The 20,031-nt window shown below is 36.0% G+C and overlaps 1 protein-coding gene across 1 annotated transcript in view; it reads left to right on the top strand.

Annotated features, from left to right (window-relative positions):
• The window catches only part of klhdc3 (kelch domain containing 3), a 77,590-nt gene extending 58,268 nt beyond the window's left edge, over positions 1-19,322 (top strand). Inside the window, exons 9-11 of the mRNA XM_030155707.1 lie at positions 4,337-4,410; positions 8,782-8,860; positions 18,611-19,322. Of these exons, the coding sequence (XP_030011567.1) occupies positions 4,337-4,410; positions 8,782-8,860; positions 18,611-18,677 (220 nt within the window). The 3' untranslated portion in view covers positions 18,678-19,322. The remainder of the gene's footprint in view (positions 1-4,336; positions 4,411-8,781; positions 8,861-18,610) is intronic.
• Positions 19,323-20,031: the final 709 nt, after the last annotated feature.

Raw genomic sequence — 20,031 nt, 5'->3', positions numbered from 1 at the left:
GTGGATCACCTCCTGGGTGGGGGGGGGGGGTAATGACTTCCACAGCTGCCCCCGTGGGACAACAGCGCTCGTGCTCTGCTCCTCTCCTGGATGCTTTAAGCCTCCGAAGTGTTTGTTAGGGAAGATTAGCAACGTAAAAGCCTTACAACATCCTGAACACAGAGAAAGGAGGCTGAAGGAGGGAGGAATGGAGATGGATGGAGATGTGGGGGTGGGGGGGGTCACTTTAGTCCAGGGGCCTCATTCACACCAATATGATCTGAAGTGGGTCAGACCAATAACAGAAGAACCTGTAAATAATGACAACTCCAAACTTTTACCTTTGTTTTAGTTTGAAAACAAATTAAATGACGTAATGACGCAGTCCGTTTACGTCCACACTAATACTACCATCATTATCTGACAATGGAGTTATCAGATGATTCTTGATCATAAGTCTGTGTTTCATTATATGGAGAATGGGATCCCTCAGGGCACCGTCTTATGCCCCATCTTTCATATGTTTCCATGAAGTTTAACAGTACTTTGCATCTGTCAGATGTGTGTATGTTAGTGTTTCCTTCCCTGATTAACCCTCATGTGAACTTCATGGTTCTGTATCACTCGTCCCTTTTCCATTGACCCTCACATTGTGCAAATATAACTTGTGCATAAAAATTTGTCTAATGGACAATTTCGCCAAAAAGCATTTTTCTCTGAATAGTTGTTGTTGTTCCAGGTGTTTTTTTCGTAGTTAAATTGGTCTATGACCCAAAACTGTAATGGAAAGACCTTTGAGTCCAACTAGAGTCACATGACCAAAACAAACAGATGTGGATGGACGTTAGAACAAGAGAAGAAGAAGAGTTGAACCCAAACATGTGTGTATGTGTGGACACATCAGTTTAGAATTTAGGAGATAGAGGGGGAACCAGCATTCTAGATTCAAACCAACACAGATTTATGTTGCTGTTTATGGAAGGACTGACACTGACATCTACCAGAAGAAAGAAACTCATCAGCACATTTGGGATTGAATGGACAAACCAACATTACACACTTGTGTTTGGAACACATTTATATAAATATGAGGTCAGTTTAGCTCAGATGGACCATGGAAAAGAGACTAGTATGTGATGGAGTGTTCTGTTGGACAGTGGCTCCCGGCGTCTCGTTAAACTGTCCTTTCAGACTCTGCTGCTGAATCGGTTTATCCTCCTGATGGATATTTACAGACTCACATCAGAACATCAGTCTCATCATAATGTCTGTGTTGAAGCGGTGAAGTGGCCTTGGTCCGTTTACAGGAGGATCCCACTGCCTCCAGGAGCTGCATTTGTATTCATCTGTCTACATCAGGGGGGGCAAACATACGGCCTGTGGACCAAAACCAGCCAGTCCGGCCCCATGGGATGAATGACAAAGTGTAAAAACTACACTGAAGATATAGAGTCAGTGTTGAACTGGTGTTAGATCAGGTTCCACATTCAGACCAATAGGATCTAAAGCAGTGGGTTCCAACCTTTTTTGACCCCAGACATTCAACACAGAGACATTCTTTTTTTGTTGCTAAAATGAATTAGTTTTTGTTATTATTAGGTTTTATTATTTTCTTAATTTTTTTGCCCATTTTAATTATTATTTCCCCCATTTTTTATTGTTTAATATTTTTTTTTATTATTCTCTTCATTTTGTTCATTATTTTGTTCATTTTGTTGGTCATTTTCTTATTTTTTGCCCATTTTAATTATTTCTCCCATTTGTTCATTGTTTAATTATTTTTGTGATTATTTGCTTCATTTTGTTCATTATTTTATTCATTGTGTTAATTAGTTTATTCATTTTTGCCCATTTAATTATTATTTTTTATTTATTTTTTTTATTTATTATTTTATTATATTTTATTATTTTTTATTATTCTCTTCATTTTGTTCATTTTATTGGTCATTTTCTTATTTTTTTGCCCATTTTAATTATTATTTTTCCCATTATTTTCATTGTTTAATTATTTTTGTGATTATTCGCTTCATTTTGTTAATTTTTTTTTATTCATTTTGCCAATTTTCATTATTATTTTTGATCCTGTAATAGTTTTCTATCCTATGTTTCAAATCCAGGTTAATTTTAGAGGACATTTAGTCTATATAATGTATATTATTGTGGACAGAGGCAGTAAAGCCAGGTGTAGATTACTGCACAAAGGGAGAATTGGATATTCCTTGGTCAGGATATGTACAGTCAGTCCAGCTTGGATTTACAAGGCTGACAATTAATACTGAACAAACAAGAACTCAAACTATGAATTATGAAAGAGCTGCAGCATCTGAAACTGACCACAGTGAACATTTGACAGATAAACAGAACCACAGTGCTGCCGTTTCACAACCACAGTTTGGGATTGGCTCTGTCAACTCAACACAGATTTTTATTAGTACATTTTTATTTTAATTTTTATCAATTACTAGAAATTTCAGGTGACCCCATTTGAATTCCAGGCGACCCCAAGGTTGAAAAACACTGACCTAAAGTCATATAATAACATAAGAACCTGTAAATAATGAGTCCAAATTTTGTTCTTGGTTTAATGTGATAAAAATATTACATTATACTTATAAATAATGACAGCTCCAAATTTTTCTCTTTGTTGTGAAAAAAACTTAAATTATGAAAATATTTGCTTTAACAAAACGTGAATAACCTTAAAAAACTGAAATTTCTGAAAAAAATTAAATGTAATTGTATCAATATTCTGTCTGTTGTTAAATGTTTGTATCTGTAGATCTGATCCATAATGCACATGTAGAAATGATAAGTTGAGGCAGAATATTGTTAAAATTGCACTTATTTTTCTAAAGAAATGTCAGTTTTTCAAGTTATTCACATTCTTTTTTTTTTTAACAGTTTATAAATGTAAATATTTTTAGCATTTAATGTTATTTTTTGCACTAAAACAGAGACAAGTTTGCATTAGTCATTATTTATAGTTTATTGTGTTCTTATTTTCCTGGTTTGATCATATTGGTGTGAAAGTGTTTGACGTCCCTGGTGTAAATACATATTCGGCTCCATCTCAGATGACAGCATCCTCTAACAGGTGGAGGCGGAGCTGGAGTGGGTGGAGGCAGAGCTGGAGGCGGTGGAGGCAGAGCTGGAGTCGGTCCAGGTGCGATGCAGGAAACAGATGTTGAATGATGCGAGTATAGCAGTATCAGCTCAGGCCACCTGGACGTCTGACTCCAGCTCCACATCCTGCAGCTCAGACCAGACCCTGATAAGACCCAGACCAGGAGGACGATATGGAGAGAGAGAAGCCCCGCCCACAGCCCAGAACGCTGCTGTGTTCCACGGCGATAAAGGATAGACGTACGAGCGGAGATAAGATAAACCTGGAGCAGCGGTGAAGAGACTAGAGAGAGTGAACGGCATCGAAGGAACAATAAAGAGTCAGATCAAGAGTTAAAACGCCTCTGCAGAGTTAAAGAGTCAGATCAAGAGTTAAAACGCCTCTGCAGAGTTCTGGATCGACACTTCAAACAGAAACAGGAGTTCAGGAGTGGATGTTTGAGCGGGTTTGGCATAACATCTGATTGGTTTTGTTTTTTGATTCATTTTCTTCATTATTCGCTTCATTTGGTTCATCATTGTCTTTATTTTGTTAATTATTTTCTTCATTTTTGCCCATTTTAATTACTATTTTCCCAATTTTTTATTGTTTAATTTTTTTTTTTTTTATTCTTTTCACTTTATTCATTATTTTGTTCATTATTTTGTTGGTCATTTTCTTGTTTTTTGCTCATTTTAATGATTACTTAGCCCATTTTTTTCATTGTTTAATTATTTTTGTGATTATTCACTTCATTTTATTCATTATTTTATTCATTTTGTTAAGTATTTTCTTCATTTTTGCCCATTTTAATTATTATTTTCCCCATTTTTTATTGTTTAATAATTTTTTTTATTATTCGCTTCATTTTGTTCATTATTTTGTTCACTATTTTGTTCATTATTTTGTTGGTCATTTTCTTATTTTTTGCCCATTTTAATGATTATTTCCCCCATTTTTTTCATTGTTTAATTATTTTTGTGATTATGTGCTTCGTTTTGTAAATTATTTTTTTTGTTCATTTTTTTTAATTGTTTTATTTTTGTGTATAAAACTATTAAAATACTTATACTTCACAAGTCTCCAGTTTCCTGTTAATGATCTTCCTCAGATTAAATGTGTTAAATCCTTTAATGAGTTGAATATTAGTGCTGTGTATCTGGTGTTTTCAGTGAATATGATAAAGTGTTAATGTGTGAATGGTTTGACGGGGTTTGTCATAATTCTTCTTGTTTTTGTTTTTTGTTTTTACAGCCCCTGTCCGGAGCAGGGAATGGGTGATGAGTTTAACCTCATGGATCATTCAGACCTGTACATCTTAGACTTCAGTAAGTACCTCTGTCGTTAGTCTCATCATCAACACCAGCTTTTACTGGAGGATCCACCTTTTACAAATCACAAACCAATCGATCAATCAATCCCATTTTATTTCTACAGCTTCAATGAGCTATTTAAAAAAACTCACTGGAGCTGTCCATAACACATTATTTTATTTTATTTTATTTTTGTGTTTTATTCACCAATAAAAATCTATCAAACTATTCAAATTCATAAGTCTATAGTTTAGTAATTAATAAAGTGATGATTCATAAATGATCCTCCTCAGACTGAATGTGTTAAATCTTACATCCTTTAATTAAACAAATATAAACCAAATGATTAAAGTTCTGTTTATCTGATGTTTTCAGTGTATATGATGAATATGTCATAAATGTATATAATATATAATAGTTTTTAGCTTACCGGCCGACAGGCCGTAAGCTATTGTCGTCATGCGGCGTCCAGCATTTGATTGCATATGATTTTTTTTTTTTTCATTTTTTTGTTTATTTTGTTCATTATTGTGTTCATTTTTGTCCATTTTGTTGTTTACAGGGTGGGGAAGCAAAATTTACAATGAATATTTAGTTGTTTTTTCTCAGCAGGCACTACGTCAATTGTTTTGAAACCAAACACACATTAATGTCATAATCATACCTAACACTATTATCCATACCTTTTCAGAAACTTTTGCCCATATGAGTAATCAGGAAAGCAAACGTCAAAGAGTGTGTGATTTGCTGAATGCACTCGTCACACCAAAGGAGATTTCAAAAATAGTTGGAGTGTCCATAAAGACTGTTTATCATGTAAAGAAGAGAATGACTATGAGCAAAACTATTACGAGAAAGTCTGGAAGATACTATTAAAGACGAATGGGAGAAGTTGTCACCTGAATATTTGAGGAACACTTGCGCAAGTTTCAGGAAGCGTGTGAAGGCAGTTATTGAGAAAGAAGGAGGACACATAGAATAAAAATATTTTCTATTATGTACATTTTCTTGTGGCAAATAAATTGTCATGACTTTCAATAAACTAATTGGTCATACACTGTCTTTCAATCCCTGCCTCAAAATATTGTAAATTTTGCTTCCCCACCCTGTATTTGGTTCATTTTGTTATTTTGTTCATTTTGTTTATAATTGGTTCATTTTGTTCTTTATTTTATTCATTATTGTGTTTGTTTTTCTTCGTTTTGTTTTTATTTTGTTCATTTTTTTTGGTTTATTCCTTATTGTGTTCTTTTCTGTTCATTTTGTTTATTTTGTTTATTTTATTCCTTACTGCATTCATTTTTCTTCATTTTGTTCATTTTGTTTTTATTTTGTTCATTTTGTTTATTTGTTTCATTTGTTCATTATTTGGGTCATATTGTTGTTTATTTTATTCATTATTGTGTTCATTTTTAGCTTACCGGCCGATAGGCTGTAAGCTATTCCCGTTATGCAGCCTCCGGCGTTGTCGTCGTCTGTCGTCATCGTCGTCTGTCGTCCGTTACAAAACTTTCAGTCATCTTCTTCTCCAAAACTACAATTCCAATTGACTTCAAACTTGGTATACAGTTTCTTTATGATGATGTCAACAAAAGTTAGTGAAATTATTTGGATCTGGATCTGATTCTGGATTTGGTGCAACTTTGAAAAATTTCCCCATTATAAGAGATAGGAAGTGCCGGTAAGCTACAGGGCCATTGGTCCTGTTTTTGTTCATTTTGTTTATTATTTTGTTTATTTTATTATTTTGTTCAAATTGTTGTTTATTTTAGTCATTATTGTGTTCATTTTTGGTCATTTGGTTTATTATTTTGTTTATTTTGTTTATTTGGTTCATATTATTGTTTATTGTATTCATTTTTGTTTATTTTGTTTATTATTTTGTTCATATCGTTTATTTTATTCATTCTTGCCCATTTTAATAATTATTTCCGTTTTTTTTTTTTTTTTTTTTTTATCTGTCAATCCTTTCACCTCATCTTTAAACACATGAATTATTTGAATATTTCCTCCGTCTCCTCCGTTCTCCTGGATAGTCGTTCTTGCTTCAGTTCCTCCCTCTTCCATATTTGGTGTGGTTGTGGGCGGGGCCTGCGCCACGGTCGGGGTTTGCGTCTGTGGGTTTTTACGGGACCGCGGGGGCCCTGTGGGGTTGGCGTAGTGTGGAGGCGGCGTCAGCATCCCCTGTGGTCCACACCTCCACGTGCCAGTCGCGTGGGTCTTCGCCATATTTATCCCTGAACATATGGTAGAACAGCCACGGTGGCGGCAGGCGTGGACAGGAAGTCCATATTTGGTCACTGATGACGAGTAGGGTTGCACCGGTGGAGAAAGACTGGACCAGATGAAGTGGTCCAAATAAAAACACCTTCTTCTGCCAAATGTGACACAGGCTTTATTTTTATCCAATGTTTGGTTCCAGAAAAATGAACGAAGTCAACAGTGCTTCGACCTTTAATAAAACACACGACCATGAAGAAAGAATGCACGACATCCATTAAAAATATGAACACAGATAATGACTGAAAACAAAATATCACATTTAAGAAGCTGAAACCAGTGAATTCGACCTTTTATTCCTTAAGGAATTACTCCAGTGTGTCAAAACAGTTCATCATTTATGTAATCGTTACAGTCAATTAATGAATCAGATATTTACTTCAGTTCTACAGATGAGCTTCTTATTTACACTGGAAAGGATTCAGGATTTACAGAATGTGTGTTTGTGAATTCCATGGTACGCTCCTAGTGCTTCTATACCAGTATGTACGGCTCATTTGTCATTTTCAAATGACATTTACAGACAACTATGTTTATATTAGAGCTTTGGAAGATGACAGATGTACAGAATTCTACTGTCATTGGAGCCGGAGGCGGAGCCTGGCTGAGCGCTGCACCAGCTCGTTTGACGCTCAGATCCAGTTCTGATTAAGGACTCATTTATGCTGTTCGTTAAAGACGCAGACAGATACAGACAGTTCTGTCTGTCCCCTGTGTACATTATGTTTGTAATTCTGTCCCATACCCAGATGGAGAATACAGAGCAGTGTTGAGATTTCAACAGAATAATTTCCATAAATAGCGGAACGTTTCAAAGAGCGAATGTGAGTTAGTGAAAAACTACTGACATGTTTATGGAAACTACCCTCATCAATATTAACATTAATGTTAACATTAATATTAACATTAGTTAAACCTCCTCTGTCTGCACCATGTTTGGTATTATTGACTTTCTTCTTCTTCTTCTTATTTCTTCTGCTTCTTCTTCTGTTTCTTCTTCTTCTGCTTCTTCTGCTTCTGCCTCTTCTTCTGCTTCTGATTCTTCTGATTCTTCTGCTTCTTCTGCTTCTTCTTTTTCTGCTTCTGCTTATTCTTCTGCTTCTGCTTCTTCTGCTTTTTCTGCTTCTTCTTCTGCTTCTGCTTCTCCTTCTTCTTCTTCTGCTTCTTCTTCTTCTGCTTCTTTTTCTTCTTCTTATAAAACTTTACTCTTCTTCGTGGTATTTAGCCAGTATTGTAATAATTAACAGCAGCGCCCTCTGGTGGATTGATAGACAAACACTCATTCCAATGTACAGGACACATGGAAGTATGAAGGCAGTGATGCATGACAACGTTAGAAACAGGTGAGCACGTTTACATCTGTAAAGGAACATAAATGAGCCTTGAAGCTTTACATCAGATCCCAGTTACATTTTGGTGCACAGCTGGGCTCCAGCCGGGTTCTGCATCTGAACCAAACCATCAACCGTGACTCAAGAACCGCAATACATATCAAACCGTGGAGAACCTGTACGGTTGGATCCCTACTATATATACATATATATATATGTTTATACATATACACATACATCTTTTCCCCAGTTTTTGATTATTCTCATTTGTTTATTATTTTATTCATTTTGTTCATATTGTTTATTATTTTCCCCATTTTGATTGTTTTATAAATTTTGTTGATTATTCTCTTCATGTTATTAATTATTTTGCTCATTTTGTTGTTTATTTTCTTCATTTTTGCCCAATTTAAGGATTGTTTTCCCCATTCTGTGTTGTTTTTTATGAATTTTCTTGATTTTTCTCTTCATTTTGTTAATTATTTTGTTCATTTTTATGCATTTTGTTTTGTTTTTGAGACGTATTAACCACTAAAAGTCTTTGTAAATGTGTGTTATAAGTGGTTTCACTACTTGGCTGCTGGTCCTGGGATGACTGAACTCTGTGCTGGTGTTCTGTAGATGACTTTAAATGTGTGAAGTGGTTTCATGGTCTTCCAGCCTCTCAGATCTGCCTCCTTGAATCCTCTCTGAATTCCCTCATCTGACATGGATATTCTTAGCCGTAGACTGTGATTACTGTCTGTGACTCATCACACTTTTCTTCTCTTTTCAGGCCCTAATTTGAAGACATTATGCAAAATAGCTGTTATTCAGTACAGTCTGGAGCAGTCGGGACTCCCACATGATATCAGGTCAGATCTCATCCTCCTGTCGCTCATTAACCGCTGTCATATCAGCCCAATTATCACTCATTATCCTTCATGAAACATGGGTGCGTTTCCTCAGCTTTTGTCTGAACGCACTGAAAATGAATCTGTAATTATGTCATAGAAGTAACAGCACCGACACAAACGGACACACTGGGCAGTTTTAGGGACAGTGGACGGACAGCAGGAAGTCAAAGTCATGTTATTTCAGGTTCCACATTCAGTCTGACATGATCTGAAACAGAACCAGAACAACAGAATAACACAGAAATAATGACAAATCCAAACTGAACGGTGAAAACAGTAGGATTTTCAGGCATGTAAATGGAACTGTTGTGCTGTTTTTCTGTCTAAGATTGTTATTGTTGATATTTGTATCATTATGCATGTTTTGCTTTTTTGCATAGGTTAAATTTCATTGCATTTTCAGAATAAATCAAAAATCAAATTACAGTATGGAAATGCACATAACATGAACAACCTGTAAATGTAACTGCCTCAGTTTATCATTTACACAAGCACATTTCAACTTATAGATCACAAAATATTTAATAACAGGCAGAATATTGGTCAAATCACATTGAATTTTATTAAGATGTTTCATGTTGTTCATATTTTTTCAGATTATTCATGTTTTTTTGTTACAGGATAGTGGGTAAATTTAAACATTTTCATGTAATTTTTCTTTTTTACACTAAAACAAAGACAAAATGTGGCAATGTCATTATTTATAAGTTATTATATTATTATTGAACTGTTCTGATCCACTTTAGATCATATTGGTCTGAATGTGGAACCTGAACGAACATGACTTTGACCTTTAATTGTTCATATCTTCAGTGTTATTGTTGCATTTCACATATTCATCCCATTGGGTTGGACCCTTTGGCGGTCCAGTTTTGACCAGGGGCCACATGATTGACACCCCTGATGTATAGAATGAGGTTTATTCAACACAAATGTAGTGAAACATGAATAATATACTGGACCCATATACTCAGCTGCTTATTTATAAACTGTTCTCCACTCAGGACGGCCAAAAAATACTGTAAACTGATTGGACTTCACAACCAAAAACCATAAATCTGCTGCTGTTTATGACCACCAACGGCAACCAACATCTATTATAGGGTTTTAATATCCAACACTGGTAGATAAAATGTCTGCTGAGCTGCCAAAACCTCAAATCACTACAGTAAAACCAGTTAGAGATGAAATAATCTCCGACAAAATGTTATTTAAAATACAGTTGATGCAAAGATGGAGTCATTGAATAGAATGAGAATCACAATAACTGTCAAATCCTTTTAGTTTATAGTTCAAACCAACATTTTTGAGCAGAAGTTAGTTCATATGTTCGATCCTCATGAACAGGATGTCTTTTTTTTTTTCACTTGTTTTTATTGAAATTTTATAAACATAATCATCAACAACAAAAAACAAATGAACCTTTCTTGGGTTCACGACACGACACTATATTCCCATTATTCAGTCCTTTTTTCCATTCTGGGTTCTGTAATCAGTCCATTTATTCAATTTTTTGTCCATGTGTTCTTCTTATAGTCACAGTTTTTTAGTTATTTTTTCCATTGTATATGTTCCTTCAATAATTGTGGTCCTGTTGGTGCTTCTGTCCTTCTCCAGTTTCTGGCAGTAGTTTTTTTCAGCCACTAAAAGTACTTTAACCCAGTATATGTCAATTCCCACTACATTTCCATCAGACAAATTACACAAATACAGAATATCACAGCACATTGGAATCTCATACCCATTATTTGTTGTAATACTCCACATACTCTCCATCGTCTTCATGCAGAGTTTCAGCTTCTTCCATCTAAGAGAAGGTCCACTTTCCCCTGCAGAGCCAAATCAAACCCATATCTCAAATCATTTGTCCCATCTGCCGTTAAGTTTTTAAATAGCCTGTAGACGAGCCTGTTGGGAACAATGCATCGTTAACTATGACTTATTTATTTATTTATTGTTTGTTTGTTTGTTTGTTTGTTTGTTTGTATTTATTGTACTATGTGAGATTGTTTGTTTGGTGATATGGACACTTCTATTGCAAATCAAATTGCCCTTTGGGGACATAAAAGATTTTTCAATTCAGTTTAATACCATCTCTCAAAACACAGTTATTTTATCGCATTTCCAAAAGACGTGTGTGATCTACATCAGATTCTCCACATTCCCTCCAACAATGAACGGGACATCTGACAGCTGTAGACATGATGTGTCCACATATTTATGTCCATGTCGTTTATTATATTTTTATTATTGTTATATTATTTTATTTATTATATGTAGGGATGTCCGATATTGGCTTTTTTGCCAAAAACCGATATGCCGATATTGTCCAACGTTTAATTTTAACTTTTTGGTCATTTTCACTAATCTTTGGAGGCTGACTGAAAATGTTGTGTTAGGAGTATGTGAACACTGAATACATCAAAAGAAAGAGCAGAACTTCAACTTTTAAACACAAGAAACGATTTTATTCTATCTTCATTTGTTCGTGAGGTATGAACATTTGAATATTGGTCATTTTCAGGAAAAAACTGAATTTTGAGCAAAAAACTGAGAAAACTGCATTTTTTTCCAAAGATATTGATTTTCAAGATAAAATTGATTTCCTATTTACATTTTTGACTCTTTCTCATTTACCAACAGTAACACTGTATTCCAAATCACAAAATAAAATAATAATAACAACAATAATAGTAACAAACAGCTCTAAGATATCCCATCATTCCACAAAATATTAGAGGAATCTACACCAAACTTTAGACCAAACATCTTCTAAAGCACCAGGTTCCTTCTAAACTTATCACATTTACATACATCAGTTATAAGTCTTCCACATAGTAGTTTAGTTTTTTGATATAAACACTTCAATATTCCTCATTTTTAAGAAAAAAAGAAACAAATGCACTAAATACTGTAGATTTCGGGCCTTTCCTTGGCTGCACCAGGTCCTCCTGTTGGACCACCTGCTGTGTTTGATCTGTAAATAATTATATGGACATCTAGTTATTTATCTCTGTATGAATATATGTATTTATTTATTTCACACTAAAGCCAAATCCAACAGTGTCTTCCCTGTGTCCTGCTGACATTCTACAGCTGAATCTGTTCTGTGTCCTCAGTCTGAATCTGAACTCACTCTAACAGATGAACACTAGCTGTCCTTTGTCTTGTCCCATGTCTGTGTGTCTGTCTTCTCCTTGAATGTCCACTATAAATGTCTCTGTTCTCTTCCTCCTGTCTGTCATTGTCTCCGTGTCGCTCCGTGCACACACACACACACACACACACACACACACACACACACACACCCCCACCTCCGTGTTGGACCTGAGCCGCTCCGTGTTTCCTGTGTTCCGTGTCCATCTCCCTCACGTTCTATTTGTCCGTTCCTGTCTCTAAATGGTTCTTCTGTAGCTCCATCATATATTGAATTGTCAGACTCTGTCTCCATAATCATCTTTAAGGCTTTTGAAACTGCGCGCGGTTCCTGCACAGTCTGCATTTCCTCATTCAGTGACTGCCGCTGGATGCGTTGCCATGGGATACGGAGACTCCAGTGCGAAAACGTTAAACCCGGTCCGTCATTTTTCCAAAAAAGCTGCTTAATTGTTTGTTTCTGGACTAAGGAAAGTAATTCACACGATCCGCAACAGCTTCAACTACAGTACAACAGTGAAAACACGGAGTGACGGAAAATCTCGTCATTGACGGAGAAAGAGTTAAGTTGTGGAAAAAATGCCGTATTTATTTATTTTCTCTCCCTCCCTCCATGAGTCTGTTACAGTGTGGCAACTCTACTGTACAATTTTGAAAACTGCACATTTCTTTCAGCTACAAACAACGCTTCATTTACACGTCTGTAAATGCCGGTGAAATCAAAGCATTATTTTATCGGTTTTAATGATAGGCAAAAAAACCGATACCGATATTCACCGATATTAAATTTTTATGCCAATATCGGGCCGATAATATCGGTGGGCCGATATTATCGGACATCCCTAATTATATGTTATATATATTTCACTATAGTTTAATGGTAGACATTTCTTCCTCAGTCAGAGGCGATGACAGTACATGGTTAGATGAGGAAGAACATTATTATTTACAGTTAGAGCAGGAAAAATATTAGAGACATTTAGAGGAAGAACATTTAAAATCAGAGTCATGGATAAAAAAACAAAATTAGTGTTGATATAAATTCAGTCCAAACCATCTGTGAGTCATTTTAGAAACAAAGATAATTACTAGTTATAGTTACTAGCGACTCCCAGAAATATTACAAAGAAAATGGGGGACGCAGCCTTTACTAACTATGCACCAAAGTTATGGAATACAATTCCAAAACACATTAGAGAAGCCAGTTCACTGAATATATTTAAAACCAAATTAAAAACATTTTTATTCTCATTAGCCTTTGAAAGGAGATAAAAATGGGGTCACAATTCAGGAACCAGGAATGTGTGGTTTTTTATTTATATTTTATTTTATTGTATTTCTGTTTTTATTTTTTATTTTATTGTATTTCAAATTTCATCTTATTTCTTGCACTTCAAAAATTCTATGTATAATCAAATATTTTAATGTGCGCTGCTTTTATTTTTATTTTATTGTATTTCTCTCACATTTCATCTTATTTCTTGCACTTCAAAAATTCTATGCATAATCAAATATTTTAATGTGCGCTGTTTTTATATTTATTTTTATTTTATTGTATTTCTAATCAAATCTTAATGTATTTTAATATTGTATTTCTTTCAATCAATGTGAAGCACTTTGGGCTACAATTTCTGTATGAAAGGTGCTATACAAATAAAGTTTATTATTATTATTATTATTATTATTATTATTATTATTATTATTATTATTATTATTATTATTATTATTATTATTATTATTATTGAACCCAAACAAACCAATGCACTGATAAATATCCCATAATATAAATCTCTATTCTGACATTAGTCCTTATAGTTTTGGATCCCAGACCCCTGTTAGAAAAGAAACACCTGAATCCACCGTGTCCACATACTTTTGTCCACAAAGTGTAAACAACAGATGCTGCTGTGTCCATGTCCTTTGTTGTTCTGGTCTGAGCTGTGCAGACGGAGGCTGAAGGTCCAGATAAAGGATGTGATGGTTGTTGTGGGCTCCACAGGATGTGCTCTGTGATCTTTATGACACTTCCTCTCATTAGAGGAGCAGAGCTACTGTCCACACTGAGCCCAGATGAACAGCTGACACCTCCAACAGAACTTTGAACTTACTTACTTAGAACTTACTTTTTGTGTATTCTAGTGTAATTTAGCATATATTTTAGTGTATTTTTTTGTGCATGGTGGTCTATAATAACTATGAGGCCAGTTGGACTGTTATTTATGTGAATGTAAGGTCTGAAATTTGACCAAAGACAAAGAGAAAAATGTCTTTAAAAGCTGCAGCTACTGTTTTTTGCATAATATTGTATTTTAGCATATACTTTATTGCATTTTAATGTATTTTAGTATATATGTCAGTGCATTTTTGTGTATTTTCATATATTTTAGCATATATTTTAGTGCATTTTATTGTATCTTTGTGCATTTTCGTGAATACTTTGTATATCTTTTGTGTATGTTGACGTTTAATTGAGTTCCATTGGACTGTTTTTTATGTAAATGTACACTCTGAAATTTGACTAAAAACGCAGAAAATTTATTTTAGATTTTTTTTAATGTTGCATAAGGTTTTGGGTCCAGAATTTAGGATATAATTACAGAAATGAACATTAATGTCACTTCTGTTTTCTGGTGAATTAGTTTTTTTTTTGTGACACTGAACAGACAGAGCAACTGTACAATATAGTCTATGAACTTTTTAATCCAAATTTCAGGCGTCGTGTGCATTTTCCTTTTCAAATCAGACCTTTTCCTTGGATGATCTCAGTGTGACTTGATTTGGTCCGATCCTGCAGCTCTGACCGGCGTCTGTGAAAGAACCCGATGAAAACCCGTCTGTGTGAAGACGTGGTGGCGTGGACGCGTGCGTCTGAAGCGCACTGGGACGGGCTGTTTGTGTGGAGCCCAGGCGTCTGAAACCTGATGCTAATGACTCCTCTTAGCTTCTCCTTTCTTATCGCTGCCACCTTACTCGCCCCCCCTCGTCGCTGTTTTCACTTGTCTTTCTGAGGCTGACAGTGTTTTCCAGATGGGGGGGTGGGGTGGGGGGGTTAACTCTCTGTGCCCCTCGCTGCCATCCCAGCCCCGATGCCAACCCCTGTGACGGCGGCGAGTATGAAAGCAGAGCCACAGATAACAATCTGCAGCTCGACCTCTGACCTGTCAGCAGGTCAGCACTCGACCCTGTTGTCAAGCGCCGCTCCTGGGTATCGGGTTACGAGGGGGGGGGCCTCACCCCTCGCATTGGAGGGCTTTGTTTAAGATGGAGGGGGCTCAGGGTGAGAGCAAATGTCACACAAACGCATGATGGAGGGTCAGCGAAGACTAATGTGGAACCAGAGGAGGTCTGAGGTTTACACCACAGAGGAAGACAGGAGGACGATTCTGAGACTAAACAATTAACAGAACAATTAAGACTAAAGTCCAATGAGACAGTAAACACTGAAGGATCATGGGATTGATGCAGTACTTTATAATCTATCAGCATCTGCATAAGTCAGCGACAAATGGGATCAATAAGTAAAATCCAGGATTCTGTCAGCGTTTATGAAACATCCCTGAATAGAATAGAATAGAATAGAATAGAATAGAATAGTGTAGAATAGAATAGAATAGAATAGAATAGAATAGAATAGAATAGAATAGAATAGTGTAGAGTAGAATAGAATTGAATAGTGTAGAGTAGAATAGAATAGAACAGAATAGAATAGAATAGTGTAGAGTAGAATAGAATAGAATAGAATAGAATAGAATAGAATAGAATAGTGTAGAGTAGAATAGAATTGAATAGTGTAGAGTAGAATAGAATAGAATAGAACAGAATAGAATAGAATAGTGTAGAGTAGAATAGAATAGAATAGAATAGAATAGAATAAAATAGAATAAAATAGATACAATAGAATAGGGTAAGGAAAGGAAAACCTTTTTAACTCTATATGTGGTGTTTTGTTTCTAATATTGTCATTCATATGCTTTGTTTTGTGAGTGACTAGAGTTTAAAACCACAAATAATAATGTTTTTTATCTCATTTTCATCACATTACATCAGAACGTCATCTTACTACCGATGTACTTTTGTCTTTTTCTGTCCGTTTTTCAGTCGATTTGTAGAAGATTCTATCATTATTGTATCAAGGCTAAAAATTTGGGTCATTTTATTCTAACATTCAGTGTTTTTCTCTTGTGTTTAGTTGGATTTCAGTGTTTCCTGTATTTAACTGGTTTTACTCTGATGATCTGAGCTCAGTTTAGGTGCATATCCTCTTCTGTACGGGACAAGAGTTGGACCATTTTACTTAAAAAAAACAAAAAAACCCACCATCCACTGCAAAGGACGTTCCATTAATAATAATAAAAAATAAAATATGTGTCTGACAAAACTGTTGTATTATGTATGATCCAATCAAGATAATTATTTTAATGTAAAAAAAAAGCCAAAATTTTTACTGTTGTGGGTCTCAGGAGGACGCGTTAATAGTCTCTTTTCCATGGTCCATCTGAGCTAAACTGTCCCATATTTATATAAATGTGTTCCAAACACAAGTATGTAATGTTGGTTTGTCCATTCAATCCCAAATGTGCTGATGAGTTTCTTTCTTCTGGTAGATGTCAGTGTCAGTCCTTCCATAAACAGGAACAGAAATCTGTGTTGTTTTAAATCTAGAATGCTGGTTCCTCCTCTATCTCCTCCTAAATTCTAAACTGATGTGGTTTCCTGGTGTGTCCACACATACACACGTTTGGGTTCAACTCTTCTTCTCTTGTTCTAACATCCATCCACATCTGTTTGTTTTGGTCATGTGACTATAGTTGGACTCAAAGGTCTTTCCATTACAGTTTTGGGTCATAGACCAATTTAACTATGAACAAACACCTCCAACAACAACAACAACTATTCGGAGAAAAAAAAGAGTTTGGGTGAAATTGTCGTTTTTCCATTAGACGAATTTTCATGCGTAAGTTATATTCATGCAGTTTGAGGGTTTGACTGTAATGCCTTCAACTTCATGACAGGCCACGCCCACTATAACTTCAACGCCACACAATGAATGCAACATCCTAGTAAATGTCAGAACAGTTACTGCCAAAAGAATCCTGATATCATCCAGTCTTTGTGTTTTGTCAACTGAGGGTTGTTTCAGAAAGAAGAAGATATTCACTGTTTTAGTTCAAGAATTAAACAGATTAATTAATACAGTTCTTATCTATTGGCTGAGCTACAACCTCTGATTAGATTAGATTAAATTATTATTATTATTGTTTGTTTTGGTCATGTGACTCTAGTTGGATTCAAAGGTCTTTCCATTACAGTTTTGTCATATACCAATTTAACTACGAAAAACCACCTCTTATAAGCACAAAAACGTTTCATCAAAAAACTGCAGAGTTTTGGCAAAATTATCATTTTTCCATTAGACAAATTTCAATGTGCAAATTCTATTCACGTAATTTGAGGGTCAATGGAAAAGAGACTAGTGTAACGCCTTCAGCTTCATGACAAGCCACGCCCACTGTGACATCAACGCCACACAACGCTCATGCAACGTCCCAGTAAATGTCAGAACAGTTAGTGCCAAAAGAATCCTGACATTGTCCAGTCTTTATGCTCTGTCAAACTGAGGGTTGTTTCAGAAATAAGAAGATACTCAGTGTTTTAGTTCAAGAATCTGTCAACGATTAAACAGATTAATGAATACAGATATCTATTGGCTGAGCTACAACCTCTGATTGTGTATTGGCAAGAATCTGGCGATACAATACAAATCACAATACTAGGATCACGATAAGATATATTGCGATATATCACAATACTGTTAAGGTGATATTTTTTGGTTGTTTTGTTTCTTGTTTTAAATGATTATTTCTAGGAAAATATAATTACACCAGAAATATGCACTAATACTAAACAAATTTGTATTTGATCAGAATAGGATCTAATGCTATAACACAAAAGTTTTCTCTATAAAAACTCAAAATGCAGGATTTGGATAAATACAGTTTTAACATTAATTTAATGAACTACTTTTTTAGTTTACAAACAAAGAGAAAAATACCCTTGTGACTATATCAATAAAAGAGCTCGCTGGATTCCCAGAAAATAAAAAGAAAAAAACAAAAACAAAAAATGAACCTCCGCCATATCTGCATTTGAATAAATACCTAAAAATATTGATACAGTACTTTTTAATATCGATACAGTATTGTGAAATGAAATATCGCAATATATTGCGGAACTGATATTTTCTAACACCCCTACTGGTCATGTGACTAGTTGGACTCAACGGTCTTTCCATTACAGTTTTGGGTCATATACCAATTTAACTACGAAAAAACACCAAAACACCTCTTATAAGCGCAAAAACATTTAATCAAAAAACAGGAGTTTTGGTGAAATTGTTGTTTTTCCATTAGACACGTTTTTATGCATGAGTTCTATTCACGCAACCTGTCGAACAGTCGGGTTCTGAGGTTCTGTTGTTGCCGTTTCCATTAACTGTAATCTTTGGTTTAACTCCGCCCCCCTCCCATCTCTGCCCCATTGTGTCTGATCCAGGTGGGAACTGGCTGCCATGACGACCAACAGCAACATCAGCAGGCCCATCTTCTCGTCCCACGGCTGACGGCGCTGAATGTGAACCGGAACCAGAACCAGAACTCTGCTGTTTCAGGACGCTGAGCTCTCATCTTCTAATCAACCGAACTTCGAGGGACAGTTCATAGAGTTTGGATCGGATCCGTTTTCCCACATTCTTTAAGCGAAAACTGTCATCGATTGACCAAAAAGAAAATCTCATGTTGCATTCGACTTCCTCGGACACCGCGGACTCGTCACGTTCCGAGTGCGTTTTAACGCTTCGGACGCTGGAGAAGGAAATCAGCTGTCCACCTTTCCTCTAGTGTCTGGCATCTTTAAACCCAATCAGCCTCTGATAATCATAGACCTCGAATCTTAAGCACAGGAAGAGACGAGAACTGCAGCCAAAGGTCTGGAGAGTTAACCTCTTTTTGTGGGCAACGGTGTCTGAACGGCACCGCCGACGCCCGACGCTCCTCCCCCCAGAGACAAATGTGAACTGTGTGTTCCACATGTTGAAACCAGACTGAGATGGTCATGAGTATGTATATGTTGAAGTTCTACCTTGGTCATAAACCATGTCAAACTACCGTTGTGACTAGTTACGTTATTGCCGACTCTACGTTTGAGCGAATCGGACTAGAACTGGGCGTTCGCTCGTAAAAGACGCCGCTTCAGGGTTCCCACGCCCAGAAAAGAAAAAATCCCACACGGGGACGTTTAAGACCCGGAAGAAGTCAGGGAATTAAGAAGAAACAGTCAAAGGCTCCGTTCAGACAGCAGGTGTTAATGCAAAGATCGTATTTTTGGGCGAAATCCGATTTTTTTGTGTGTTGGTTCATATTCAACATTAAATGTGACTTCTATTAGTTTTGAGTCTGAACTGAATGTGACCCTGAAGTGACCCACATGCACTAAGGAGGTCCTGAAGTGACCCACATGCACTGAAGAGGTCCTGAAGTGACCCACATGCACTAAAGAGGTCCTGATGGAATACGAGACCACGCAGACACACACTGTGTTTACGAATTTCAGTGACGTAAAGTTTGGATAAATGCGACCTGGCTGTTCAGACTGAAGTCACATTGGAAAATATCAGATCTGCATCAGATTTAGGACCACATATGAAAGTGGTCCAGGTCAGATTTAGGACCACATATGAAAGTGGTCCAGGTCAGATTTAGGACCACATATGAAAGTGGTCCAGGTCAGATTTAGGACCACATATGAAAGTGGTCTGGGTCAGATTTAGGACCACATATGAAAGTGGTCTGGGTCAGATTTAGGACCACATATGAACGTGGTCTGGGTCAGATTTAGGACCACATATCAAAGTGGTCTGGGTCAGATTAGTGCTGCTCAGACTGTGTGGAACAGATCAGATCCAGGTCACATTTGGA

This window comes from Sphaeramia orbicularis, chromosome 15 (genome assembly GCF_902148855.1).
Source record: "Sphaeramia orbicularis chromosome 15, fSphaOr1.1, whole genome shotgun sequence".
In the NCBI taxonomy this organism is placed as follows: Eukaryota; Metazoa; Chordata; class Actinopteri; order Kurtiformes; family Apogonidae; genus Sphaeramia; species Sphaeramia orbicularis.
This window is presented reverse-complemented; position numbering and strand designations above follow the sequence as displayed.